General features: G+C 44.4%; 1 protein-coding gene across 1 annotated transcript in view; it reads left to right on the forward strand.

Annotated features, from left to right (window-relative positions):
* LOC144752036 (E3 ubiquitin-protein ligase TRIM39-like) overlaps positions 1-27,750 on the forward strand; it is a 179,768-nt gene that overhangs the window by 21,918 nt on the left and 130,100 nt on the right. Inside the window, exons 2-3 of the mRNA XM_078639988.1 lie at positions 3,432-3,527; positions 23,207-23,437. Of these exons, the coding sequence (XP_078496114.1) occupies positions 3,432-3,527; positions 23,207-23,437 (327 nt within the window). The remainder of the gene's footprint in view (positions 1-3,431; positions 3,528-23,206; positions 23,438-27,750) is intronic.

Genomic DNA, 27,750 nt, shown 5'->3' on the forward strand with positions numbered 1-27,750 from the left:
GTTTCCGAAACTGTATTTTTTCTCGGTTCCTCTGGACAGTCTATCTTGACATATAAGGCAAGTTACGTATCTTGCATTTACTTTTTTCTGACCTTTGGGAATTTTAAAAAATTGCCAAATGAAGTTTTCTTTCCGGTGAGACGTCCTGGGCTGCTCAGGCAAAAACTGCCTCTCTTCGTGCTCGTCGTCCTGTTCCTCTTCTTCTTCTTCTTGTTGAATTATAACTTGAGCAGGTGGTCCACTCTTCCTTGGATGTGGTGGAGGTGGTGGGGAAGCACCAGCTGAAGCTACTAAAGAAGCCATTGCTCAGTGATCACAAAGGGTCTTTCTCTCACAATGATGAAAGTCAGAGTGAGGAAAGAAGGAGGGATTTTCATCATTTGGGAAAAACAAGAGTTCTCAACCAATCAAAAGTGTTCATTTTAGATTATATGACCTAGTCTTACATCATTAGGAAACCAAAAGTGAAATGAACCAATGAAAAGTGTTATTACCAAGTCACATGACTTGCTGTGTTTACGTTAAGCGCTTTGCAGGGCCTCCCGGTTTGCTTCCAGAAACCTGCGCTTTGCGACTCGCTTCGCGTACCAGTTCGCTAACGTAGCACGTCATATGACGTATCACGCGACAACGTGAAACGTCATGCGGACGGGAGGCGTCACGATGTTGTTTTCTAACGCGGCACTTGCGGTAAAGAAACGTTTACCGGCTCGCGGTCTATTTCGCGGCATCAAGGTCAGCTAACGGGAAGCTTCCCGATTCGCGAAGCGGGAACGAAGAAAAAAAAATATTTAAAAAAAAAATTATTCATAAACATGTAAAATATATTTTTGGATTTAAAGAAGAATACATTTTACAGCTACAGATATTAGCTGTTAAAAAACCAATGAAATTCACAGAAAAAACCATAGGTTATAGACCATATATAGTTAGGAATTAGCATTTACAAAACCTTGAAAATTCACTGAAAAAACCATAGGTTATAGACCATATATAGTTAGGAATTAGCATTTAGAAAACCTTATTTTACTCACACAAAACCATTGAAATTCCATATATAGTTAGTTGCACTAACTATATATCGCGCACCCGCAATCCACTGCTGATGATGTCACATATTACATCATTCATGACATGGTCAGTGACATCACTGATGACATCACTGATGACATCTCAAATGACATCACTGATGACATCACTGATGACATCTCATTTGACATCAATGACCACATCACTGATGATATCATTCATGTGACAATACAATGCATCTCCTCACATTTTAATATAACCTCTGTTTCACCCAGTGTTAAAAAGAGAGTATAATTTTTGAAACCATTGACACACCAATACTAGTTACTACATACGCACTCACTGATTGCTACGTCTACACACACCTTCACTCATTCACCCATACAATCATTCATACATACAATCACTCATCTTTACAACACTATCATATGCACTCATACACCTATACAGACACTCACAGTCTGCCACTCATCCATGGAGTTACTCACACACCTAGTCAGTCCTGTAAAGAATCAATGACACTTCCATTTTCTTGTCTATACAGTTAAACATAGAGCACCTTACATTTTCAAACATATACTAACACATACTTACCTTCTTATACAATCATTGATACAAGTACAGATTGATCTGCACAGAGTCACACACCTCCCAGCTAGCCACACACACACTCAGTCTCCCATACAAATACTTGGGCAATCAATCAATAACCCATATAGTTACTCATATAGCTACTGATCAACACATGCAGCAGTTTACAGAACAACAGACATAATGATGCACAAATTAAGACAGTTTAGTCACTAACCCATGCAGTCAGTGAGACACATTTAATCACTCACTCATACAGTCAGTCATGCACCTACTAAATCCTTCGTCCAGACACTTACACATCCACTCATTCTTCAATATGTAAGACATATTTAAACTTTATAGAAACAAAAAATCACTGGATGTTGTTATCAGTGATGTCATCAGTGATGTCATTTGAGATGTCATCAGTGATGTCATCAGTGATGTCACTGACCATGTCATGAATGATGTAATATGTGACATCATCAGCAGTGGATTGCGGGTGCGCGATATATAGTTAGTGCAACTAACTATATATGGAATTTCAATGGTTTTGTGTGAGTAAAATAAGGTTTTCTAAATGCTAATTCCTAACTATATATGGTCTATAACCTATGGTTTTTTCAGTGAATATATATATATATATATATATATATATATATATATATATATATATATATATATAAAATCTAAGATGTGGCATCTCATCTGTTGAATATCAATGAGTGGTGGTACAGCTCATACACCGATCCATCGTTTGCTGTGGAGTGGCATGAAATAAAGGGTACTCCCCTTGAGCCTCCTCCACAGTCGTAAAAACCTTGGCCACTCAACCCCCACCTGCAGAACTGTCATCCAGCTCTGGCGTTATATCATGAAAAATATGGGCTGGGATGGGCGCATGACGCAGACAGCCCCTCTGTGGAAGGGTACCTACCTGCGACCTGTCGCCGAACTTTATTGGAATCTCTACCCTGAGTGACATTCTGCTGGGACCCACTCTCAAATCGTTTCAGCATCTGCAGATAGAATACCACTTGCACTGGACTCAGTTTTACAAATATCTGCAGCTGAGACACGCACTGACTCCCTAATCTGTTTGCTGGAGGTCTACCAGAATTTCACACCCTAGAGGGAGGTTTACTAATGGGGGATCTTGGCACGCATAAGATCCGGCAAATCTACCAGACATTGACTACCCATACCCAAACCACAGTACAAAAAACCCGGGATGCATTGAAAGCCGACATCCACGACTTTACAGACGATGCCTGGACTGAGGCTCTAACTAGTCACGAGTTGCCACTATATTTTTGGGCCTCACACTTGCCAAGCAGGGCATTGCCCAAACGTGAAAGGGTACCCCCCCTCCATCAATGGGTGGGTGGAGAAAGGCGTGGACAAATGCATGGAGGCTGAAATCGCAGTGTATCAGGCGCGTGGTTGTCCACAAAAATATGGTCTCACTGGGCAACATACCGCAGCATAGACTTGCCTCCCATCAGACCCTCCCTAAACGAGGCAATCAAATCAAACTGGACCAATATTTAGGTAAGATGAGTCGCTCTGTCATCTAAACATGTACACCTGAACATTTTACTGATAGTGAAACATATAGTAACCTGTGCCAAGTTTAGTTATTGGGCCTGTATGTTCACAGGCAATGTTGTTTGAATATAATTGGTACCATCTTATATAAACTGTATCCAAAATGTATGCTTCGAGCTCTGCCCGCTTTGTACCGTTAAAGTCAATAAAATGTATTCATAATAAAAAAAAGACTGCACTCCATATATCTACACTTATTTCTTGCACTTTCATCTCTGCAGGTAAAACTTCAAGAGTGGCTGCGTCTTCTGAAGAAAGAGGACAAATATTTTCAGGAGTCTAAAATCAAGGAAGAAGAACAGTATCAAACCATGAGGGTGGGTGGCTGCAGTGAGTGCTGTGTCTCTGTGTGTCTGTGTATGTACCTGCCATGTCTTTTTGTGACCTCTTAGAGTTCAAGAACACAGAGGCTGATGAGTCACCCTACAAACTGTGTCATGGTCCCCAGCAAATGAATATACTGACAGGAGTAACTGCACTTGGATATTGGGAATGCAATCGGCCAAGGATTCATCCTAAAAATCATAAAATCAAGAATTACTCTTCTGATACTAAGGTAGTACTTACACACTCTCACTGTGTGTGTTAGAGTATGTGCGCAGGTGTGGCATTATCTGACTGTGAGTACGTGCCAGTGTGTGTGTGTGTGTGTGTGTGTATGTGTGTGTGTGCGTGCATATGTGTGTGCGTGCATGTTCACACTTAGACACGTGTCTAAGTATTTGTTCAAGTATGGATGGCCTTGGAGTTATCTGATGGAGTGCATGCATGTCTGAGCATCTCTATATCTGTCTGTTTTTTGGGCTTGGATTAGTGCTTGTGTATGCATATATAGGTTTTGAGACACAGAGTATGCAAATACATGTGTGTGTCTATGTGCATGTGTGGTTGAGGGTTGTTTATGCTTTAGTCTGTGGGTTTGTACTTACGAATGTGGATGCTTCTATGAGTTTGCGTATCACAAGGTGTTTATATATGCATAAGTCTGGAGTTACACAACCATGAGATTTTATATGCATTTTTGTGTGAGTATATATATGTATGGATGTGTAATTTTGTGCCTGTATGGACTGAAGATATCCATCTGTGAGTCTTTACAAGGTGTGTGTGTGTGTGCACATTCATGTGTGCATTTGTATGAGTGTGCACCTCTGAGAGTGTGTATGCATGGATCTGGGGTTCTAGATCTGTGTGACTTTATATGCATCTGTGTGGGAGTATATATATGCATGGATGTGTGCCTCTGTGCTGTGAGTCTGTGCATGCATGGACTGAGGATATTCACCTGTGAGTTTGTACAAGGTTTGTGTGTGAGTCGGGAAATGTATGCGTGCTTCTGTGTGGGTGTGTAGCTCTGTGGGTTGTGCATGCTGGGATCGGTAATGATCTATACTTCCATCAGACTGAGCAAGCCTGGTGTAAGCCTCTTCCTAAACAAAGGTTTTATCAGTGTAATCATGCTATGGTATTGTATATACATCAACAAACCACAGAACATCCAAAAGAGTTCATCTAAGTAATAAAACAATGATCAACCACAGTACATCAGAGCACACCTGCTCACTATATCTATGATCCAATAAGATAGTGAGACAAAAAATGGTGGAGATTCTTTCACAAGATGCGTTCAAATTGTCCTTGTCAAGTGTCCTTTCAATAAAGTTTCAAGCACAATCCTGAATCAGGTCTTATCCGTTTTTACTTTTATTTCCAATTTTCCAAACACACGAAGAAGAACAACAGCAGCCGACGCGCTTTTCGCCCACTAAAACAATACATATTCAATTCAGGGCCTTGAAAAAGCCCAGTGGGCGAAACACGCGTCGGCTGCTGTTGTTCTTCGTGTGTTTAGAAAATTGGAAATAAAAGTCAACCTTCATCATCCAGTACTCCTTCTGTAGACCACTGCTCGAGTTCTGCTTCAGAAGCAGACTTCTGTATGTCTAACACTTCCTCTCTAGCATCATGCCATCTCTCAGCCTGAGATTTTACCACATACATGGGGCAACATTTTGTCGCATCGCAGTTTCGTGAGCTGTTTGGTCAGCGAAAGCATTACTTTGCCCTATTTTATCATCTGGCCATTTCAAACATGATCCATCAACCCACAGTTCTCCCTCAACATCTGCAAGGGGCGTATCTTGCAAATCAATGCAACTCTTTGTTTGTTCCTCAGTAAGAAAAATACAATCGTGTGATTCTTTCGACTGAGACTCGGATGCAGGATATGGCAGCAAAGTAGCTGGATTTAAGGTCGCGCACCTCCTCAAAGTAATATGAGGCACCAGCAAGGTAATTCATATCCTGTCAGACAGGCACTAGTTAAATGATGTGTTTTTGTTTGATTCAACAAAGCATCTACTGCATGGGGTACTAGCACCAACAATTTGTGCGACAAAACTATTCCTTCACTTTGCATTATAGATACAGCTGTTGCTGCAACTGATCGAAAACACCCAGGTAACCCTCGTGCAACAGGATCAAGTACTGCTGAAAAGTATGCACAAGGACGCTGTTTATCACCGTGTGTCTGCACTAAAACTGACAATGCGCACCCATCTTTCTATTGTACATAAAGTGTAAAGGTCTTTGTATAATCTGGTGTACCTAACACTAGTGCAGAGCAAAGAGCTTGTCTTAACTGATGGAAAGCATTCTGACATTCATCTGTCCATGAAAGGGGAATCGGAGTGTCTTTTGACAACAGTGCTAACAAGGGTTTTACAATATGTGAAAATCCTAATATCCATTGTCTACAAAATGAAGTCAACCCAATGAAGGCACAAACATCTTTCTGAGTGGAAGGCACTGGTGTGTCTAAGATTGCTTGAATACGATCTGGTGTGAGTGCACACCCCTCCTTAGACAGAAGATGACCTAAATAGGTCACATTCGGTCTACAATATTGTAATTTCTTTCGTGACACTTTATGATGGTGCATGGCAAGAAAAGAGAGCAAAGATAAAGTACTCTTCTCACATTGTTTAGGGGTGTCGGCTGCCAACAATAAGTCATTGACATATTGAATGAGAGCCACTCCTGGCGGTAACCCGAAAGAATCGAGCTGCCTCTTCAATGCCCGACTATAAATACTTGGGCTTTCCGTATAGCCTTGAGGAACTCTACAAAATCTGTACGATCGATTATTCAAAGTGAACCCGAATAGATATCGGCTATCAGGGTGAATAGGGATCAAAAAGAAAGCGTTCTTCAAGTCAATAACAGAAAACGTAGTAGCTTTGGGAGGAACCAAAGTAAGCTGAGTAGTGATATCCGAAACCACTGGATATTGGGCACTACAATTTTATTCACCTCCCTCAGATCAATAATGAAACGATAAATCCTAGTATCAGTGTCTTTTTTCAAAATATGGAGAATAGGACTATTGCAAACATTTTAGGGGACTTCTTCCACAACACCAACCTCAATCAAATCCCTAATAATATGCGTCAGTGCTTCTTCTCCTTCTCGTAAAATCTTATATTGTGGCACCCGGGGCAACATGGACAGGAGGAATAACCATTTGTCCTACATCAGTATCAGAAGTGGCCCACAAAACACTCTGGAGGGAAGCTAATGCAGCATCTTCCTTAACAAGACACAATCTCTCAACCACTGGATAATTCTCATTCAAAATAACACGCACCCCTTCGGGGGAGCAGCGTATTGTAGCTCTAAAGTGTTTTAACATATCAAGGCCCACAATATTATCTGGTGTATTTGGAGACCACAAAAATGGACAGGGAGCAATGAACTTATCAATGTGGAATGGAAGTGGTTGTGACAATGGGCTAAGGGAAGGTGTTCCATCGAACACTTTCGATGTAATCGTTGTGCCAGACAGGGGAGCCCTCGGAACCAATTGTTTTGACAAGGCGCTACGAGTAGCTCCTGTATCGACCAGAAACTGATCAGTGGAACCCAAAACATGTGCTGTAATATATGGACCCCTCTGATCTACTGGAACTTCAACCGATTCCATACCCCATCCTAGGCAATCCTATGCATGAATAGCATCTTGGAATTCAGGAGACCCACACTCAGATATTTGGTACTGATTTCGCCTATCAAAAGTATTGTACCCATCCTGTCTACGCCCACTGGATTCAAACCTAGCACGATCATTTGTACTCCCTCAAGGGCCTGAATATCCGTTTCTGGTTCTAACTTGGCCTCGGCCACGTTGATTCTGCTGGGCACGCAACACTGGACAATCTGAAAGCCAATGCCCAAACTGTTTGCAGTATGCACACTGATCTACAGAGAGACCAGGACGAGAATGAGACGAGCCATGAGACCCACGTCTACCTCTATCATTTCCTCTAGCAGGCGGGGCATAAACCTGAGCCAACATCCCTTTTGTTTTCAAATCTTTCGTCTTTTTATCATCACTTTCTTTGGCCTCCAACTCCTGCCTCTCATAATATTGAGCCATAGTCAAAAGAGAAGCGGGAGTTGAAGTGGTCCACGAGCTTTCCCTAGCTTTCAATCGTTTAGCAATTTCTGGCAAGAGGTTTGCTACATACTTATCGACAAACAGATGCCCACCGTATCATCTGTTAACGATTGACCGCTAAAGTCATGAAAAGCTTCCTCGAAGCGCGTAAAGAAATCAGACACTGACTCATCTGCCTTTTGCTTACACGAGGCTAACCTAGTCCAATCAATCTTTTTAGGAGGGATGAGCAATTTTAATTTATTCAAAATAGCTACTGGAAGATCCAAAATTAATGCACACGGTTTACATGCGGGTTCCCTTTCTCTATCTAATCGTTCCAAATCATTCCATTCTGCCCCCAAATTTGCCCTATCATTAGTTTTACGAATAGTCCTCCACATATCAGGGTGTAAAATCAATCCAAAAAATAGATCAATATCGACTAACGTCATAACGCAGGAACTAATAGCCCTCTCTACTTCTTCATAGAAAGCCACTGGGGTTTTCCTCGGATCAGGCAATGCATTTTTAAGGTCCATAACATCCGTTCTATACCACAGGGTATAAACCCAATTGTAAATAAAATAACCCTTTGCATCAACAGACAGTTTATTATCATCTGTACCTTGACCTTTAGGAGGGACATACAAAGGTGCGGCTTCCCGCATAGGATTACGTGACCCTTATCTGATCCGAAGATAGCGGCTTCCTTTTCCACGGTTGGGGACTGAAGCGCAGCCGGATTCGCTGCCCTTTTCTCCTCTCGCAGTCGTGTTGCAGAATCTCGTACTTTGATCAGACGGTGAAGAAAATCATCTGTCTCTGCGAGAACAAAAACAGCATTACGAAATCTCTGATAATCATCTGCTACATCTTTAGGTCCTAACTCAGGCAAATATTTCCTAAATCGTTCGATAATTTCTGCTGCCAAATGTTCCAAAAAATATGACCGCTCCTTGTCCAACCACCCCTCCATACCCGCTAAAACATCAAGAGTAGACGCAGTATTAAGACTAATTTTACGAGCGAGAGATCGTAAATCTGATGCACGAGGGGCAGGAAGCATGGAACGAGTACCCCGCCCTTCATCCCGATCATCAGAGGATTCGTCGTCGTCCACGTCCGGGGCCGTAGGCATTGCATATGGTGGTGGAGAATGATCTAATAATGAAAAATCATCGGGTAGATTATTAAGGACAGGGTAAAGAGGGCTTCGAACAGGGAATTGACCATTAATCAGCAAATTATGCTCCCTGTCCTCCCTCTCTTTTTGCTCCTTTATTTCCTTATCCTGTAGCTGTAAAGCTTTGACTTGGACAGCCTTCCGTTGCTCTTTTTCAGCCAAGGCCTGCTCACGCTTCATTCGCTCACGCACCACTTTCTCCCACATACGCACACAATCAAACATATCCTGTCTAGACCTGCGCTGAAACAAATACTGCTCCACATACTGAACCTTTCGTAAATCAAATGACCCATGCATTGGCCAGCGTAACTCAGGATCCTTACTGGTGTAGCGATGCCATAACGTACTATACATTATGGGAGGAAGTCCAAATTTAACATACATTTTCCTATTAGTTGTCTTGGGAGCCGGCTGTGATTCTTCTGATCGTAAACTATACGTAGAGTAGCACTCAAAGTATTTCACATAAGTTGTGCCGTTCAAATAAATATAAGATCAGAGAAATATCTCCACATTACTTGTCTATGTGAGGTGCACTCCACATATGATACAAAACATAGGTCCAAATGTTAGCTAACGTATACAATTTCAAAAAGCCACAGTTAGTGTCAGTAGACTACCTTACCAATCCAAAGCTTACCAATCGTTTCAACCATCCAGATTCCAACTGCCAAGTTCCCGAATCGACCAAACAGCCACTGCACGGCAACCCAACGATCAAGATCTCAATGGAGGACTGACACCACCTGGAAGGTCAGATCGGAAAGAAAGGGAAAACGCCATAGATGCCAGGACTCTGGTCTCTTTCTGGCAGCGATCACGTCCAGGGCGAGTTTCCAATCCTTCGCCTCGACCAATCCGAGACGCTGATGATGCAGATTCGGGCGCCAATTTGTGGTATAGAGTTTTAACGAGCCTACATACACCGCAAATAACTCTCGACACCTTAGAATAGAAGTTGGCACGGAAATTGGAATACAAAAGACAAGTTTATTAGGACCCCATGGGGTGGTGGTACATTCGAACAGCACTCTTCGGTAATGCAAGAAGTATCACCCCGAACAGAAGGCACATGGCCCTTTTATACCCATGCATGGGTTTAAAAAGTAGGCGGCACACACAATACGATTTCATGTACATATAAGGACATTTTTGGAACACATCCAACATGTGGGAGGAGTTTAGCAACTTGACCAGTTGGGGAAACCTCTTTCAACAGTGATCGATTAGTAACAGATGTGATTTGATTGCGCATGCGCGAACCTTGACCACGAGCTAATTATAGCCTGTTGCTGGGCAGACCATGTGGTCAACTAGCAAGGAGGTAGGACAAAGAGCATGGTGACCACGAGGCAATATAGACACTCAAAATGGAGACCGTGAATACAAAATGGCCTCCGAAAACCGGTCAACATAACGAAAACTCGCGTAGCTTCAGCGAATGCTAACCTAATTGCTGCCAATTTACGACAACCTCATGGTCGAGTCTTCAGCAAATGGTCATCATTGGCAGTTGCGACTAAAGCTCTAAAGCTTTTTAACTGATTGAGTTAGATTTTATGGCATGACCCGGAAGCTTACATTATGCAAATCTCCTTTATTTCCAACTCACAGCAGCAACAATTGAAGAATATAGAACTTCAAAAACATTTAATAGGCTATAAAGTCCCACCGCATGCAGTGTTCTCCCTTTCGGTGTTGCTTCTGCTCACACGATAAGTACAGCCTTTATAATACTAATACTTAGGGCTGATTTCGATGTTGCCGGTCCAAACTGGCTCATTAGGATGCGACTGAACACTGTTAAGTCGCATGCCTATATAACACTATGGGAGCCTGCATTCTGTCTGTAAATCGACTGTAATGCATGCTCCAATAGTGAAATTGAAAGTGCGGTTCATCCATGCACCCTGCACCCCGTGCAGGGATCAACATGGGGGCACCATAGATGCCCCCTCTGCCTCCAACTAGAGACCGTGCATCAAAGGAGGCCTTGCTGGGGGCTCCCAAACATGCTTTTGACATGGTTTCCATGTCGGACAGACCGGCCCTTGGGATTACAGGCCAGTTGCTAACTGGCGGATGGGCTTTCCAAGCCCGTCGGAAGCCAGCCGTAATGACCGGCCGGTTTACTTTCCGACCGCCCATTTTTATATCTCATCTTGATTAGGTGGTCGGAAAGTAAACCAACCAGCTGATTATGATGCGGCCTGTGAAAAGTTGGCCTGGTATATGATGTCCACTATTCTAGTGGGCACCTTGCGCCAGTCCAAACAACCCTTATTGATGGTAGGTTGTAAAGTCAACCTTATAGTAAGCTATCCTAGTGGTAGCGTGGACCAGCAGTCATCAGGCTAAGACCTCAGTAGGCGAGTTAAGCTAGTTGTTTTACCAATTATAATCCCTTGAGTGCCAAATGAAAGCACACCACACAAGGTATATATCAAATATATATTTATTTATTCTTAACACAACCCCTCTGAACTCTTTATGAGGTCAGAGGTAAAAGTACAATACAAGGAACTTAATTAGCATACGATAAGTTGCACAGTATACGTTATGCCCTAGGGGCCTCACAAACCATATACTAAAATAGTACCTACAAATGAACCTACAAAAGACAAAACCGGTGGAAGGGCAGAGGGTGGTGAGGAAATGGAAGAACATCAATGGAGACAAAATGGTAGCACAGCTCCTAGCGAATCCACCCCAGCATTCTCTGACGATTAATCCGGATGCTCTTTGTAGTAATTTGGATGATAGACTTCGAAGGGCGGTCGATCACGTGGCGCCAGCACGAAGGGTCAACCTAGTAAATAGAGGTGCTGGATCCCCTTGGTATAATGACTCTCTCAGGGAGAAGAAGAGGATTCTACGTAAGGCGGAGAGATCTTGGCGCAGAGCCTATGATTCTAATGCGCGAAGTCTGTATTTGCTAGAATTAGCGACTTATAAACGGGCAATAATAGCTAGGAAGGCCGAGTTCTATGAGGAAAGGATCACTACAGCCAAAGATCCACAAAAAGAAATCTTTGGAGTTCTAAATGAACTCAGGAAGATAAAAGAACAGAGGCCGGAATTCACTCTTGAGGACTGTCAGAGATTTCAGGATTTTTTACCAACAAAATTGCCTGCTCCCTACAGACCACCTTGGCCAGGAAGCAGGTGGACAGTCCTTTGGATACTCTACCCTTGATTGCGAAGGATGGACTGGCATTGCTTTTAGGGCGAGTTAAGTCTGGCTCGCAGGCTGACCCCTGCCCTCCAGAAATATTTAAACTGGCCATGCCAGGAATAGAAGATGAGTTTTTGGCCCTCCTGAATTCATCCCTAGCATCAGGCAAGGTTCCGTTAGCTTTTAAGGAAGCACAACTGATTCCTCTGTTAAAAAAAACAGGGGCAGACGTGAAATGCCTGAAAAATTTCAAACCTATCTCCCAGATTCCTTTCCTCGCCAAAGTGCTTGAACAGCATGTTTTGTCCGATCTTTCCGATCATCTGGAAAGGAATGGTTTGTTGGAACCAAACCAATCGGGCTTTCGTGCGAATCACGGCACGGAGCTGGTCATGCTGTCTATCTTGGATGAGCTTAGGAATAGGACAGATAGGAAGATACCTGGTGCCCTGGTGTTGTTAGACCTCTCCGCGGCGTTTGACACTGTGTGTCATAAACAACTCCTGTCGCGGTTGAGGGATTTCGGCATTCAGGGCACAGCCCATGCCTGGTTTGCCTCTTTCCTACAAGGGAGAACGCAAAGAGTACAGCTGGGAGAGCTGCTCTCTACCGCAACACCAATTTCTTGTGGAGTGCCGCAGGGGTCTGCCCTGTCGCCCCTTCTATTCAATATATACCTTCAACCGCTGATTGCACTCCTCAATCAATTGGATTGTCAGGTGTATAATTACGCTGACGACACCCAAATTATTATCCAAATGGATGATGCTCCTGGGTCGTTAGCAAGGCTGCAAAATATTCTCAAGCATACAGAGACTGGATGTCTCTGAACTCCTTAAAAATCAACCCCGATAAGACGGAGGTCCTACCGATCACCATTGCTGGTAATCCTTGGCACGACGGGTTCTGGCCAAGAGAACTTGGGCCGCCCCCAGAACCTGCAGTGGTTGTAAAAAGCCTAGGCATTCATGTGGATGATAAACTATCCATGCGGAAGCAAGTCACCATGGTGGTAGGAACATGTGTCGGTCTTCTTCGACAACTTAGGAAAATCGCGCCACTACTGTCCTTTTCCACCTTGAGTCGGGCTGTGTCCGCAATGATATTATCAAGGTTGGACTATGGCAATTCGCTTTATTTAGGATTGCCCCAAAAACTTTTGGACAAACTTCAAGTAGTGATGAATGTTGCTGCCAGGCTCATTTTTAAGAAGCCAAGGAGTTCGCATGCATCCCCATTTATGCGCGCGTTACATTGGCTGCCAGTAAGGCAGAGGGTGCTCTTTAAAGGGCTTTGTATTGCTCACAAATCGCTCTATGGAAAGGCGCCAAGTTATATTAAGACCCGCCTGATTCCATACAAACCGGGTAGGTCGCTAAGATCTGCTGAAGCAACCCTCCTTACCCAACCACGTTTCAGATTGGCCACAGCAGTTTGGAATAATCCCTCCCAGCAGTTTGGAATAATCTACCGGTGGATCTGCGGAAGGAATCCAATTTGATGACTTTTCGGAAGAAGTTGAAAACTGTTCTCTTCCAGAAGGCCTGGGATGGGCTATAACTCCTAGTACGGCCTCTTAGGAACTCTGTTGTGCTTACCTGCCAAGCGCTTAGAGACCCCTGGGTTATAATGCGCTATATAAATCGAATAAAATAAATAAATAAATAAATAAATAGTGGTATAAGAACCACGTGAGAGTTATAAAGTAGGCCAAGGGCCTGTAGAACCGCTATAACCACCTACGGTTAGAATGCAGGAGGCCCACTGGAGACGCGTGCAGTGTCTAAACACAGCCGCAGATCACCATTGACTTTCTATGGAGAACGAACAAGTTACAATTTTAAAGATTAAGGGCACTTCTAGGTGAACAACGATGGAAGCCTTTTAGACTAGGACACTTTGAGAGTCAAGACCCACGGGAGCACCAGACTACTTGTGTTACCTCGTCCAGGGAAGCTGGGTGCGTAGGTGTCTTTTGGGGTCGGGTTTGGTCGTCGATTCCTATGGAGAGCTGCGAAGAAATGCTGCAGGCGACCAGAGGAAAAGTGTCCGGGTGGATCAGAGATGTGAAGAACCTGGAAGCAGAGGAGACAGAGTCTGGGTCACTAGCCAGTGACCAGGATGGCGAGGAGAAGATGCCATCCGATGTCGGGTGATTTCAGGTGAAAGAGGTGAAGCTTGACTCTTCAGCCAAGAGGACCAGGAGGCTGATGACGACCAGGACCTGGATTCGAGCTGTCCCATGAAGGATCTAGTTGACTGCGGTGTCGGATTCCGGATTGGACCCAACAAGCCTTGACAACAGCAACCCACGCAAGATGACAAGATTGGCTTCGGTGCAGACCAACAAGGTCTGAGGGACTCCTCCTTTGAAGAGGAGTGGGAGCATGTCTGGAGCAACCAGGAAAGCTCACTAAATCAAAATCGTGGGGGCTCGCTAGCCAACGGACTAGGAACCGCAAAGGGGCCTCGAGCAGAAATGCACAAAGCGGGCCCACGGGACACTCGTGGAGTGTAGGCCTCTGAGCTTCGGTGCAAAAGGTGCTTGGGCAGGGGCTTCAAATACCCAATGCACAACTTCAGGATACCTCGGGAAGTAGGTGCAGTTGCAAAGGTGCAGGATGTCCAGGAATTACGGTCCCACGTCTCTCGTGTCCGCTACAGGTCTCAGCTTTGCTGGGAGTGCAGGTCAGCATCAGAGATGTCTGGAAGTCTGTGTCCTGTGTCGCAGATTCTTCGGGATCCGGCGGGAGCTTTGAAAATGCAGACCGGGGCAAAGATGCAGTTAGTGCCTGTTTGAACAGGGTGGTCACTCCTTGACCACAAGGGAGATTTCTTCCGTCTTCCGGTCGAAATGGAATGTCAAAGGTCCAAGATATATGTTGCAGAGTTTTGTCCAGGGTAATCTAAATTCCTAGGGACTGGGGTTCTATACTTACAGTAAGTTTAGGGGTTGGACTAACTCTAAGGTCCCTCCTATGGGTGGACCTGGGCAGGGGGTGGTTAGACCCCTTCCCCTTTGTCCAGTTTCACGCTAGAGCTGGGGCTGAGCGCCCCAGCAACCGGTTTGAACTGGGAAATGCATGGAGCACCTTGTGTGCCCCAGGCAGTGTCTGAAAAGCATTCACTGAATGCATCCCACCTTGCCCCAATACACTGAAGCCTGTCTGGGGAGGTGCCAGCACCTCCCTAGATAGGAAACCTATTGTCCAGGCCTCCCCTGCCGGAGTTTCGTCCAGCAGCAGGAGGGCAGACTTGTGCCTGTGGCACCAGCATCCATTTTGTGATGCTGGGGCTCTATTTAACTTTAACCGGGTTTACCAGTAACTACATATCTTCTCCCTCTAGAAAGGTGGAATGCTACCCCTGCCGCCAGAACTGTCTGGGGAGGTGCCAGTACCTCCCTAGACAGGAAACCTATTATCCAGCTCCAGGCCTCCCCTGCCAGAGTGTCGTCCAGCAGCAGGAGGGCAGACTCGTGTCTGTGGCAGCAGCATCCATTTTTTGATGCTGGGGCTCTGTTTAACTGGCGGCGGGGTAATATTCCAAAGTGCTTGACACCTTACACGACATGTTTTGATAAAGCCAAACCAAAGTTAGCATTAACCGCAAGGATTATAATGCACATAAGAATATATCCTAGAACAGCCATAAGCAGATAGTTCTGAAAGCTGCAGAGGGGTTCAGCTCATGCTAGGGCACCCTCTACACAAAACCAAGCTCTCTGCCTTCAGGATTGTCAAGGCCTGCCATAGGAGTGACTTATAGGTTACTATGTGTCTATATATACGGTAGATATAGGTATACTATATCTAAGTAAGGGGTGCTTACACCACCTTACCCAAGCTGTAATTAAAGACCTGTGGTGTCAGTTTGGAAGGCTAACCAGGGATGGCACAAGACATGCTACAGCCCCTGGTAGGCCTCTGGGGTCCCTATGCCCCGGGTACCTAAGGTACCATATACAGGGGCTCACAAGGGTGACCTAGTAGCCAATCTGTACAGTACATGGAATCCATTTTATAGAGAAAGCAGATAGACTGGGGCCCTGAATAGCAGGATCCCAGTCCAACTAAGTAAAAAACCATTAAAACAGCAGGCAAAAAGTGGGGGTAACCATATAGTCTGATTCCACCTTTCTACACGGCCCTAAAGGCTCTGCCCTAAGGTCGGAGCCTGTACAGGCTGTATCATAATCAGCGCCTTACTGTGTTTTTTCACCTAGAGATATCCCACCTTCCCTATAGAAAATAAGAATAATATCCCCCTCCTACCCTTGTACTAACACGCTCAACCAGTTTAATGTGTAACATCCCTTGTCTCCCAATGTCTTTTCCTAACCCTAGAAAGGAGGGTGGTTGTATTTTTATATTTAACTTCCCCTCTTTTACAGCGTCGGGTCAGAGGTCCTACTTCCCCGTACCCGACACAACTTTTCAGCATTTCTTTCGGCTCCTTAAGGCTGAAAAATACTCCCTTGCTGTGGGCCGATCTTTTTTTTCTAAGACTGACCCCACGCCACTTATTGCTGCAGGCCAGATTTCTTTGAAAAGTGTTAGCCCGTACCCCACTGCCATAGTAGCGGGAGCTTCTTAAAAAACAAAAATAAAGACAGTCACGAAGGTCACCACCCACTGAGGCCGTCGAGCTACGCAAGCGGGGCTCACCCATCGGCAGCAGTCCAGTAGAGTCATCTCACTGGCGTGGCAACAGAAGAAAGTCTGTCTACTTAACAAAGATGCCAGCAGCCCTCCTTTCCCCTCAGCGACTGCTGGCCCATGTAAATAAAGGCAACGGTGCGATACGCAATTATCGTACAGTTTTATAAATAACACCAAAAAAAGAGCTAATCCGAGGCACAACAATAAAGAAAGGACCACACAATTAGAAGAAAGACCCTTAAGAGATGGTCAGCCAAACTCTGTATGTGCCGGGCCATTTTAGGAGATTGGGACACCTTAGTAAAGACACTACAGTGGCCATTTTAACTGATTGGGCAAACTGCTTGAATTCTGGCAGTTGCAGTCCAACGAACTGTCAGAGCAGCTGTTTCCCTATACTGAGCCCAGTAATCTTAAATATTATTTACCTTCTGCCATGTCCCTTGAACCTTCAGAAAATACTATGAAGGATAGACTGGAAGAACTTCTAAATAAGGCACTAGATAAGGTAATGGGACACTGGATGACATAATTAATAAAAAAGTAGAGGTTCTCTCCAAGAAGGGTTGGCCAGTTGCTGTCCCAGGACACCCTGAAGGGAGAGATGGGGCGATTAAGGCCCAGAGGTAGGGGCTGCAGGGGAAATCCTGCCTAAGGGAGTTAAAAAGCCAAACCCTCAAAACAAATTACTTCACGCTTTAGCGGTGACAAGGATGGTGCCTCTAGCACTGCAGATGGGCAAGAAAAAGGCCCAGAGGTTCCTATTCCCATAGATTGCGATGAAACATTGTGGGATGCAATTAACCTATCCTGTTCCTCCGACTTTGATTCAGGTATTGAGGAGATAGAGGTGTAGAATATGGGTACAACTAAGGAGGCATCAAGGGCATCTGGGTCAAAAATGCGCATTGTTGACCCATTCGGGGAGAATATGTTTGACCCGCTGTTCATCAAACACCCCTTGTCTCCAGAGTTGGCTCCATTGCTGCATTTTGCTGAGTACCTCTCCTTTTGGCTTAGGAAGGAAATACCAAAAGAGGTCAGGTCCCGTCTTCGATCCGAAAGCCCACACCCCTCCCTCCCGGTTAAAGTTGGGTCTACCTCAGAGTTAGACGCAAAGGTGGTAGCTCTTAGTGCCAAGGGAGGAAAAGGCGCTAGGAAAGGTATCGATAAAGGCCTCAAGCCCTGCCAAGACTGTCTATTTAATATTACTGGCCCACTCACAAAGACGTTGGAGATGGCTGAAGTGGCATATCTTGAAGACACCCTCCTTGACTCCAAGGAATTGTGCCAATGGGCACAAAGAGCAATCAGCCTCCTGGGGAATACAAATACTGCACTCTCAAATGAGAGAAGAAAAGGCATATTGCTAAAAATAGATCCAAAATTGGTCAAACTGGCCACTAGAGAAGGAGTAGCTGCCTCCCAGGGTCTACGTTTCTGGGGACAATTTTATCAGGGACATGGCTAAGTACATGGGAGCATTTAGCTCGATTCAGAAGTCCTAGAAAGACATCAAGAACGTTTTCCATGATAGGGTTTTTGGCTGGGCTGGGAGAACAGGTGGTCAGTTCCTCGGCCGTGGCCAAAGCTCTTCAAGACCCTACCTGGGACATGGCGCAAGATTTGCGCACCCACACTTTGCTCCACATTTGTCATTTATGCCCACAGAAACCAATAACTCACAGGAGAGGCTTCAGAAGTGAGCGGAGACAAAGAGGCTTTTCAGTAGTTAAGAAGTATGAAAGACCTTTCAGATACTCAAAATAAATACCCACAGAGGGGTGAGAGGCGCCCTCAATCAATCAATCAATCAGAGCATTTGTATAGCGCACTACTCACCCGGAGGGTCTCAAGGCGCTGGGGGGGGGGGGGGTTCGCTACTGCTCGAATAGCCATGTCTTGAGCTGCTTCCTGAAGGCGAGGTGGTCCTGGGTCAGGCGGAGGTGGGTCGGAAGGGAGTTCCAAGTCTTGGCGGCCAGGTAGGAGAAGGACCTTCCTCCTGTGGTGGCTGTTCGGATGCGGGGGACGGCGGCGAGGGCGTGGCTGGTCGATCGAAGCTGGCGCGTGGGAGCGTAGAAGTTGAGGCGGCTGTTGAGGTATCCTGGTCCTTGGTTGTGTAAGGCTTTGTGTGCGTGGGTGAGGAGCCGGAAGGTGATTCTCTTGTTGACCGGGAGCCAGTGCAGGTCTCTCAGGTGTCCGGAGATGTGGCTGCGGCGGGGGATGTCCAGGATGAGTCGTGCCGAGGTGTTCTGGATCCGCTGGAGTCTCTTCTGGAGTTTGGCGGTGGTTCCGGCGTAGAGGGAGTTGCCGTAGTCCAGACGGCTGGTGACGAGGGCCTGGGTGACCGTCTTCCTGGTCTCGGTGGGGATCCATCGGAAGATCTTGCGTAGCATTCGCAGGATGTGGAAGCACGACGAGGAGACGGCGTTGACTTGTCTGGTCATGGAGAGGGAGGAGTCCCTCAAACTTAATACTCTATATTTACTTGACCTGTTTGGACAAGGGTGCTACACTATAATCATGTGTTGGCTCCACATTAATGTTACTATTAGACCATGAACAGGATCAACCTGCTCTAGTGTGCACTGTGCCTATTGAACTAAATGTTCACCCTTTTTCAACTTTTACTGATTGTCAAACATACTCATTACTTCATGAAATTTAGGTATTAAATATCAGTGTTTACTCATAGTATCATAACATAACATAAATTTCTAACTTTTTTCTGTACATATTCATAAATCATTCATATGTAATTTCATCACAATTAATAATTGTCCGTCTTTTTAACCAGCAACAAATATAAATTCTACTTTCAAAACATGAAGATTCAAATTTCTACTTTGATTCCATCATAACTCCAGAACCATATTTAGTCTCTGGCCCAATGCATTTCGGAACGTTGGTTCCTTCCTCAGGGGCTGTGTTTCACCACTACGCTGATCGGGAATTGCTTCCGTAGTGCTGTTAGTGAAAAACGTTGGTCAGGACGTTAAATCTGTAGAGTCTGCAACCGTTAAGGATGTAACTGGTAACGCTTCTAATTCGTGAAACTACATCGGGTTCGAGTATCGTGGTCCGGTGTCAAATATAACGGGGCCCTTTATCGCTGTAGATACGCCATAGTGAACGATGGTATAAATGTTCAGCTGAGGATCAGTTACCCTTCCGGTGAAAGTGTTGCGCGTCTCTAACCCTCGCCTTCCGATGTCGGTACCAGTGCTCAACTTTCAGATACCCCTATAAAGGTGGGAGGCAGACTAGCCCAATTTAGTGGAAACTGGAACTTGGTGAATCAGGACCCTTTGGTCCTAGACACAGTGGTGGGACACAAGATCGAATTTTCAGATTCACCATTACAAAGGAAAATTCCCCCAGAATTGATATTCTCACAAGAAGATTCTATCTTAGTAACACAAGAGGTAGTGGAATTATTGACCAAAGGGGCAATACAAGAGGGAATGGAAACAGGTTTTTATCAGCAATATCTTTCCAGTGGAGAAGAAGGACAAAGGAATGAGACCAGTGATAAATCTAAAAGAGTTGTACGAATGGGTTGTCTACCACAACTAATGGAAGGGGTGCACCTCCTTAGAGATGTGCTAAGGAAAGGGGATTGACTAACTCGGTTAGATCTAAAGGATGGGTACCTGACCATCCCAATTTGGACTCCACACCAAAAGTTTCTCCAATTCACCTGAATGGGCAGACTATAGCAATTGTGCAGTCTCCCTTTCGGACTTTCCTCATCCCCTTGGTGTTTCACCAAGGTTCACGGGATGCGAGATGGGTGAGACTAATAGTTTACTTATATGATATCCTGATAATGGCACAGTCCAGATAAGTGGTCTCGCCCCACACAGAACTTACCATGAGCCTAATAGAACACCTGGGTTTTGTCATAAACGGGAAAAAATCAAGCATGGTACCAAACCAGTAAATGCAGTTCTTGGATTTTGTCATGAACAGAACAAGGGCAGAATAGAAATTGCCAGTGGAAAAGTTAAGGAAACTTCATAACGAATTGAGGAATCTCTTAGGAAGAAAGAAATTCCCCTTGTGGGCTCTAGCAAGGATCCTAGGCCTTCTGTCGTCAAGAAGCAGAGCAATCTACTGTGCGCTCCAAAGACTCAAAGCCAAAGCATCAAGAACATGTCAATCGTATTCTCAAATGCTGTCTCTGGACCTGGATTCAAAGAAGGAACTACTTTGGTGGCCGAGGAATGAAGAAGCATTGAATGGAGGCGCCATTTTTGGGGAATACCAGGAGATAGTGATAGAATCAGATGCTAGTTTTGAGGGGTGGGTTGCAAGATGTGGCGACTCATCAGCAGGGGGACGCTGGAGAGATCAGGAGAAGGAGTTGCTCATCAACTGCTTGGAATTATTGGCAGGTTCATTTGCAATTCTCTGCTTCAACAAAGACTTAATGAAGTGTTCTGTAACATTGTGCATGGACAACGTATCTGTGGTCCGATACGTCAACAAAGGGGGGCCCTCAGATTTAGCCATGGCCTTCTGGAGTTACTTTCTGAGCAAGGCCATGTTGGTAGCAGCAGAGCATATCCCAGGATAGAGCAATGGTGTTAGATTTGTTCTCCCGGAATTTCAGAGATTCTATCAATAGGAGGTTGATCATGGACATTTTCCTCAGTTGCCAGTCGATATGGGGACCCTTCGTGTGGACCTCTTTGCGGGCAGATTGAACACTCAACTGTCAAAATCTTTCAGCTGGATGCCGGACCCTCAGGCCTCGGGGTGGATGCCTTCCTTCAGAATTGGAAGGGCCTAGCACCTTATGCTTTCGCTCCTTTTGTCATGCTACCAAAACCCACTACTACTACTACTGTTGCGTGCTTGCAGGAACATGGAGGTCACAGTAGTGAAAATACCACTTTGGAGGTCACAGGCATGGTTCTCAATTCTACTAGAAATGAGCATAGGCTTACCAATCTGAATTCCAACTTTCAGGGAAGTAATTACAGGCCCAGACAGACGGAGAGTCACATCCTCTTGTAGAGCATGGACATCTGACGCTGATGGCCTGGAGGATTTCAGGAGACAATGGCAGATCCAGGCCTTTCGGCAGATGCTTGTATACTCATATCGGAGTCACGAGTGCCTGGCACAAGGTAAGCTTTTTGACTGACTTGGGAGAAATGGCTGTGTTCCTTTGAAGGAACTACAATCCTGTTTCAACTGATTTAGTACATGTTGTTAATTACTTATCTGATTTATTCACATTAGGACTCTCTTTCTTATAGAACAGTTAAAGTTTGCAGATCGGCTTTTGCAGCATGTCACTGCCTTGTAGACAGAGTCTCTGTGAGCCAAAACCTATTGACTAAAAAATTCATGCAAAGTATGTGGGTACTAAACCCACCTTTTGCAAAATATCCTGCATTATGGGACATTAGAGATGTCCTACAGGTCTTAATAAGTTGGGGAGAGAATTCTGGATTATCCCCAAAACGTATCTCTTATAAACTCACTGTCTTGCTATGCCTGGTGTCTTTTAGATGGACTTCAGACATAAAAGCATTAGACATCACCAGCAGAGTCTACCAATCAAAAAGGGGTAGCTTTTATGTAAAAGGCGAACAGAGTCAACTGTTTTCTACCCCTTATTTACAGAGAATGAAAGACTTTGTGTAGCACAATGTTTGATGGAATATGAGAGGACTGTGAGTATGAGAGGAAATACAGAACTATTGCTAATATCCTATAAATTGCTTCATAGATCAGTTTCCTCCCCAACCATAGCACCATGGGTGACAGAAGTAATGAAAGAAGCAGGTGTAGACATTACTATGCTTGGTGTACACTCCCTTAGGGGTGCCTCAGCCTCTAAACATCTCTTCCCGATAGATATCCTCGGGGCTGTGGATTGGTCCAATGAAAATATGTTTAAAAGTTGCTATTTTTGACCTGTTACAAGCTTTATTGACAATGTATTAAATGCACTTTAAACTTGCTTAATGTTAGCCTCTGTATCACAGCCTGGAGGGCAGAAAATCTGGATTTTGTTAAAGACACAGAGGCTTAGACTATCCCTCCAAATTGGAACCCTCCCTGATGGAGAAAAGTTATTGATTTTGTATTGGGTTTTTCTTTTCCAGTGTAAGAAGTTTTCACTGATTAAGTTTTCCGTTTGAAAGTTATGGATCTTAGAAACTATCTTGTTCGTAAGCCAAAAAAGGGAGAACACTGCATGCAGGGGAACTTTATAGCCTATTAGAATGGTATTGAAGTTCTATATTCTTCGATTGTTGGTGCTGTGAGCTGGCAATAAAGGAGATTTGCATGATCTTAGTCCCCGTATCTTTAAATACAACATTTCTGCCCACCAGGCTGTGAAAAATCTAAATTCTCTTTCAAATGTCATTTTCTGGATGTCTCTCAGACAAAGCCTTTGTGCAAGGTGATGTCAATCAGAATAGGCAACCCCTCCACCCTCCTCCTGGACCCCTACTCTCGGGAAGGCCTATAGGAAGCTTTATAAAATCTAACCAGCTTTTCTTTGCTTCTGACAGAACAAGCTAAGAACTGAGAAGAAGAAACTTGAATCTGAAATTGAAAAACTGCGGCAACTCCTGAAAGAAAACGAGCAAACACTGCACGGGAGACTGAAGGAGATGGATAAGAAAATCACCATGGTGGAAAATGCAAATATCACCAAACTTTCCAATCAAATCACCTCTCTCAATGCAATGATAACGGAGATAGGAAAAAAGTGTGAGGCGCCAGCGTGGGAACTCCTGAAGGTGAGATACTGTTAGGGAAATACAACAAAAGAAGGAAGTGAAATATTCCTATTTTGTGTGCATTATTAAATGTATGAGTGTAAATGTATGAGTGGGACACACATGATCTCTTGGCAGGATCAATGTACAGTGACCCCACACACTCTGACCGCCGCACAAAATATACAGTCATGGATTATTTACACTGTCCTACTTGATGCTGAGAGCCCGATTCAATATACAAGCAGTGGAATGTGCAGTGACCTCTTACAGTGTCACATACAACCTAATGCGACACACCAAGCAATTCCAGTGACCGTAATTAACAAGGATACAAAGGAGCAAAATGTGAAAAAAGCTGGATAAAAATGTAATGGTACAAAAGGGGGTGGTGATGGACGGAGCATCTGAACCAATCAAACACTCACACCCAGTCAAAAGATCTGGGTTTGATTCATCACCATTCTTTAGCCCACTCTGCCACCCCAGTTCAGACATGGCTATATGCAAATCAGTCTGACCCTGTGCCTCATGGGAACAGTCCAGCCCGAACTGCCAAGCCATGCCTTCCCTGGACCGGAAACAAGCTTCCGAGGACCGGTTTCTGGCATTACAGCCGTCTTCAGCCCATCTTGCTTGAATCCAGTGGCAAAGTGAGCAAGGGACTCACGTCTGAGCATACCCTGCCCCACTTATGGCGGCCAAAAGCGGTACAAAAGGGGGTGGTGATGGACGGAGCATCTGAACCAATCAAACACACCCAGTCAAAAGATCTGGGTTTGATCCATCACCGTTCTTTAGCCCACTCTGCCACCCCAGTTCAGACATGGCTATATGCAAATCAGTCTGACCCTGTGCCTCATGGGAACAGTCCAGTCCGAACTGCCAAGCCATGCCTTCCCTGGACTGGAAACAAGCTTCCGAGGACCGGTTTCTGGCATTACAGCAGTCTTCAGCCCGGCTTGCTTGAATCCAGTGGCAAAGTGAGCAAGGGATTCACGTCGAGCATACCCTGCCACACTTATGGCGGCCAAAAGCGGTACAAAAGGAGGTGGTGAAGGACGGAGCATCTGAACCAATCAAACACTCACACCCAGTCAAAAGATCTGGGTTTGATCCATCACCGTTCTTTAGCCCACTCTGCCACCCCAGTTCAGACAAAGCTATATGCAACTCAGTCTGACCCTGTGCCTCATGGGAACAGTCCAGCCCGAACTGCCAAGCCATGCCTTCCCTGGACCGGAAACAAGCTTCCGAGGACCAGTTTCTGGCATTACAGCCGTCTTCAGCCCGGCTTGCTTGAATCCAGTGGCAAAGTGAGCAAGGGACTCACGTCTGAGCATACCCTGCCACACTTATGGCGGCCGAAATCGGTACAAAAGGGGGTGGTGATGGACGGAGCATCTGGACCGCTTTGTTCGCCCTAAGTGTGGCAGGGTATGCTCAGATGTGAGTCCCTTGCTCACTTGGCCACTGGATTCAAGATAGCCTGGCTGATGAGGATTATGAATCCGAAACTGGTCCCAGGATGCTTGTTTCCGGTCCAGGGAAGACATGGCTTGGCAGTTCGGGCTGGACTGTTCCCATGAGGCACAGGGTCAGACTGATTAGGTTTGCTGATTAGGTTGCTGTCTGTCTTTTCTCTGACCTAGGAGCCCACAGGCCCACTACTATAATTTCAACCACTTAGCCAATTGTGGTTTACAGTAGTTTAGTTTCCCTTTTATATTTAGACTTTGCATTACAAATTATGACACATTCTAAGTATTTCCCTTCATTAAGTTCTCAGGTGCCCCTTTACAGTCCTGAGGAAGACCCCATTGTAAGAATCAAGGTCACCTAAGTCTGTCAGTGGTCGAATTGTTGTATATATGCCAATGCGGGCAACAGTGCTTTTTTCATTGTGCCTATTCAGTGGCATAATGGCTGCTAATTATTTTGCTTGTATATATTTGTCATGTAGGACATACCAGTATCATGGTCTGTGTATATTTTCATTCCCTTTCCACCCTCATTTAACCCTCACTTTGCACACAAGCCCTTCCTTTCTCCCTTCTACACATTCGGGGCACTTTTGTATATGTATGTTCCAGATGTTTTGCTGGATTTTGAACATTCAGACTGATGTTCAATATGAATAAATAGTATTGAGCAGAATTTTATAGTATGAGTAATTTAATAGATGCTGCTACATAAATATGTGTGCTCTTCCAAATCGTCCCACTCAGACCACCTATCCTCTGTAATGTTAATCACCCAGGTCCCGGTGGCTTAACTGGGTTGTAAATTTTTTTTGTAACCAGCTATGTAACTAGGCATTTGGAGTAGGTGATGGCATGTTGCCCCAGATAAAGGTAGAGATTTCCACAGAAAACTCTTTAGTTTGAAGAATAGTGACAATTCTATATTTCGAGTAACCCTTTTGTTTTCCCCTCATTTATGCGATTTTTATGGTTATGTCGGACAAGGTCCCTTGTCTTGGTTCTGATTGGTATGGCTGGAGACCACCCTTTATTAATGTGCCAAGGATTGGGACTTATCCTCGAACCTTTAGATTAGTTGAAGTCGGTCACAGAAAGCACGCGCCGACCATTTGAATCTGAAAGATCGTATTATATGTATCATTGGACATTCCTCCCAACCCTACCTCATGTTTTTGTCCATAGATCCCAAAACCTTGTTTTGTTGCTGTTCCCTCTTTGTTTATCCAATAGCCTGAATTTCCTTACTGAGCCAATCCACTCTATTGCCCTGAGAGGGGTGGTAAGGATCCGATTCACACATCCCTCCCGCCTAGCTAATATTATTAGGGTAAACAATAAACACTTTTGACTTTTACTATCAAAATAACAAATATAACAATTAGTGGGCTTACCTAAATATTTGTTTTTAGAACTTTATCAATGGACTTACCCACTTCTTCCCAAAAGATTCCCAGGTGTGGACACTGGGGAACGTGTGGATATCATTCGCCGTGGGATCCCCGCATTTTGGACATTTTCTTACCACCTGGTTGTTCAGTTTGGAGAGACTTTCCGGCGTCCAGCATGACCTGTGAAAAGATGATTTCTCCTAAGTGGTGCAGAGACTATAGTTTGCCATAAAAGAGTGCAGGATACTTGCCAAAGATGTTTCAAGTCATGAGTAGGGAAGGTCTTTCTCCATACTTCATCCGGGACAGTGAATTCATTGTCAGGGGATTGTATCAAGTGGCAATACCATTTTGATACTTCTTTTTTCCCGTACATCGCTTATTAGTTCGTTTTCCAGATCGGCTGTGATTTTTTAACTTATTTTCAGATTTTCGACTAATTCTGTAGTTGATAGTATTTAAACTTGGAGATCTTGCCCTGTGTTAAATCCAATAATGAGTCCCAACTTATTAATGATCCATGGTCAATCAATTGTCCCCATCTTGTTATTCCTGCTTCCCTAAGTGGGGTTGCTAATGTGTCTTTTAGGCACTATGGGGTTCCTGGAAACCACCAAATTGGTGTAGGCTGGCTGTAGAACGGAATCTTCCAAATTCTTCTACTATCGTACCATAACTTATATGCAGTGTTAAGTACCTTTAGTTTGATCTTTTTAAAGTATAATATTTTGGATGTCCAAACTTGTATCAACAATGATCTTCCTCTGTTACAGCTTTCCAGTAAGAAGAATAGTCGGCATGAGGTCTAAGAAGATTTCTTGTATGTTTAAAATGAAAGGCTCTATAGTAAGAAAGCAGGTCAGGGCTAGCAACACAGTTTTCTCCATGATATCCTCACTCCCTTTGAGGCCCAAATAAAGCTATTAATTTCACTCTGTATCTTTTTTAGCCAAGGGATCTTAAATTCTAACGGTATAGCGTTAAATAAGAAAGTAAACTTTGGCAAAATGGGCATTTTAATTACATTTGAACACCCCAAAAAATACAGAGATAGAAAACTCAAGATTTTAATAATTACTTAATTTCCTTAATCTTTGAGCTTAGGTTAACCTGAGCAACTTCTTCAATTTTTTCGTAACCTCTATTCCCAGATACTTGATGCTATTTTTTGATTCTACTAACGGTGTTACTATGTTCCAGTGCATTATTTCAGTTTTCTGAATATTCACTTGGTAGCCTGAAATTTTGCCAAAGTCAACTAGCAGTTTTGTGATGAATGGGAGAGTTTTATTAAGATCGCTTGTATAAACAATTAAATCATCAGCATACAATGGCACTTTATTTACCCAGCCGTTGAATTGGAATGGGATAATTTTCTCGACTCTCTTTATCATATTGGCCAGTGGTTCTATATACAAATTAAAAAGATGAGGAGACAAGGGACAACCTTATGTCGTCCCCC

Source organism: Lissotriton helveticus, chromosome 4_2, assembly GCF_964261635.1.
Source record: "Lissotriton helveticus chromosome 4_2, aLisHel1.1, whole genome shotgun sequence".
NCBI classification, from domain to species: domain Eukaryota; kingdom Metazoa; phylum Chordata; class Amphibia; order Caudata; family Salamandridae; genus Lissotriton; species Lissotriton helveticus.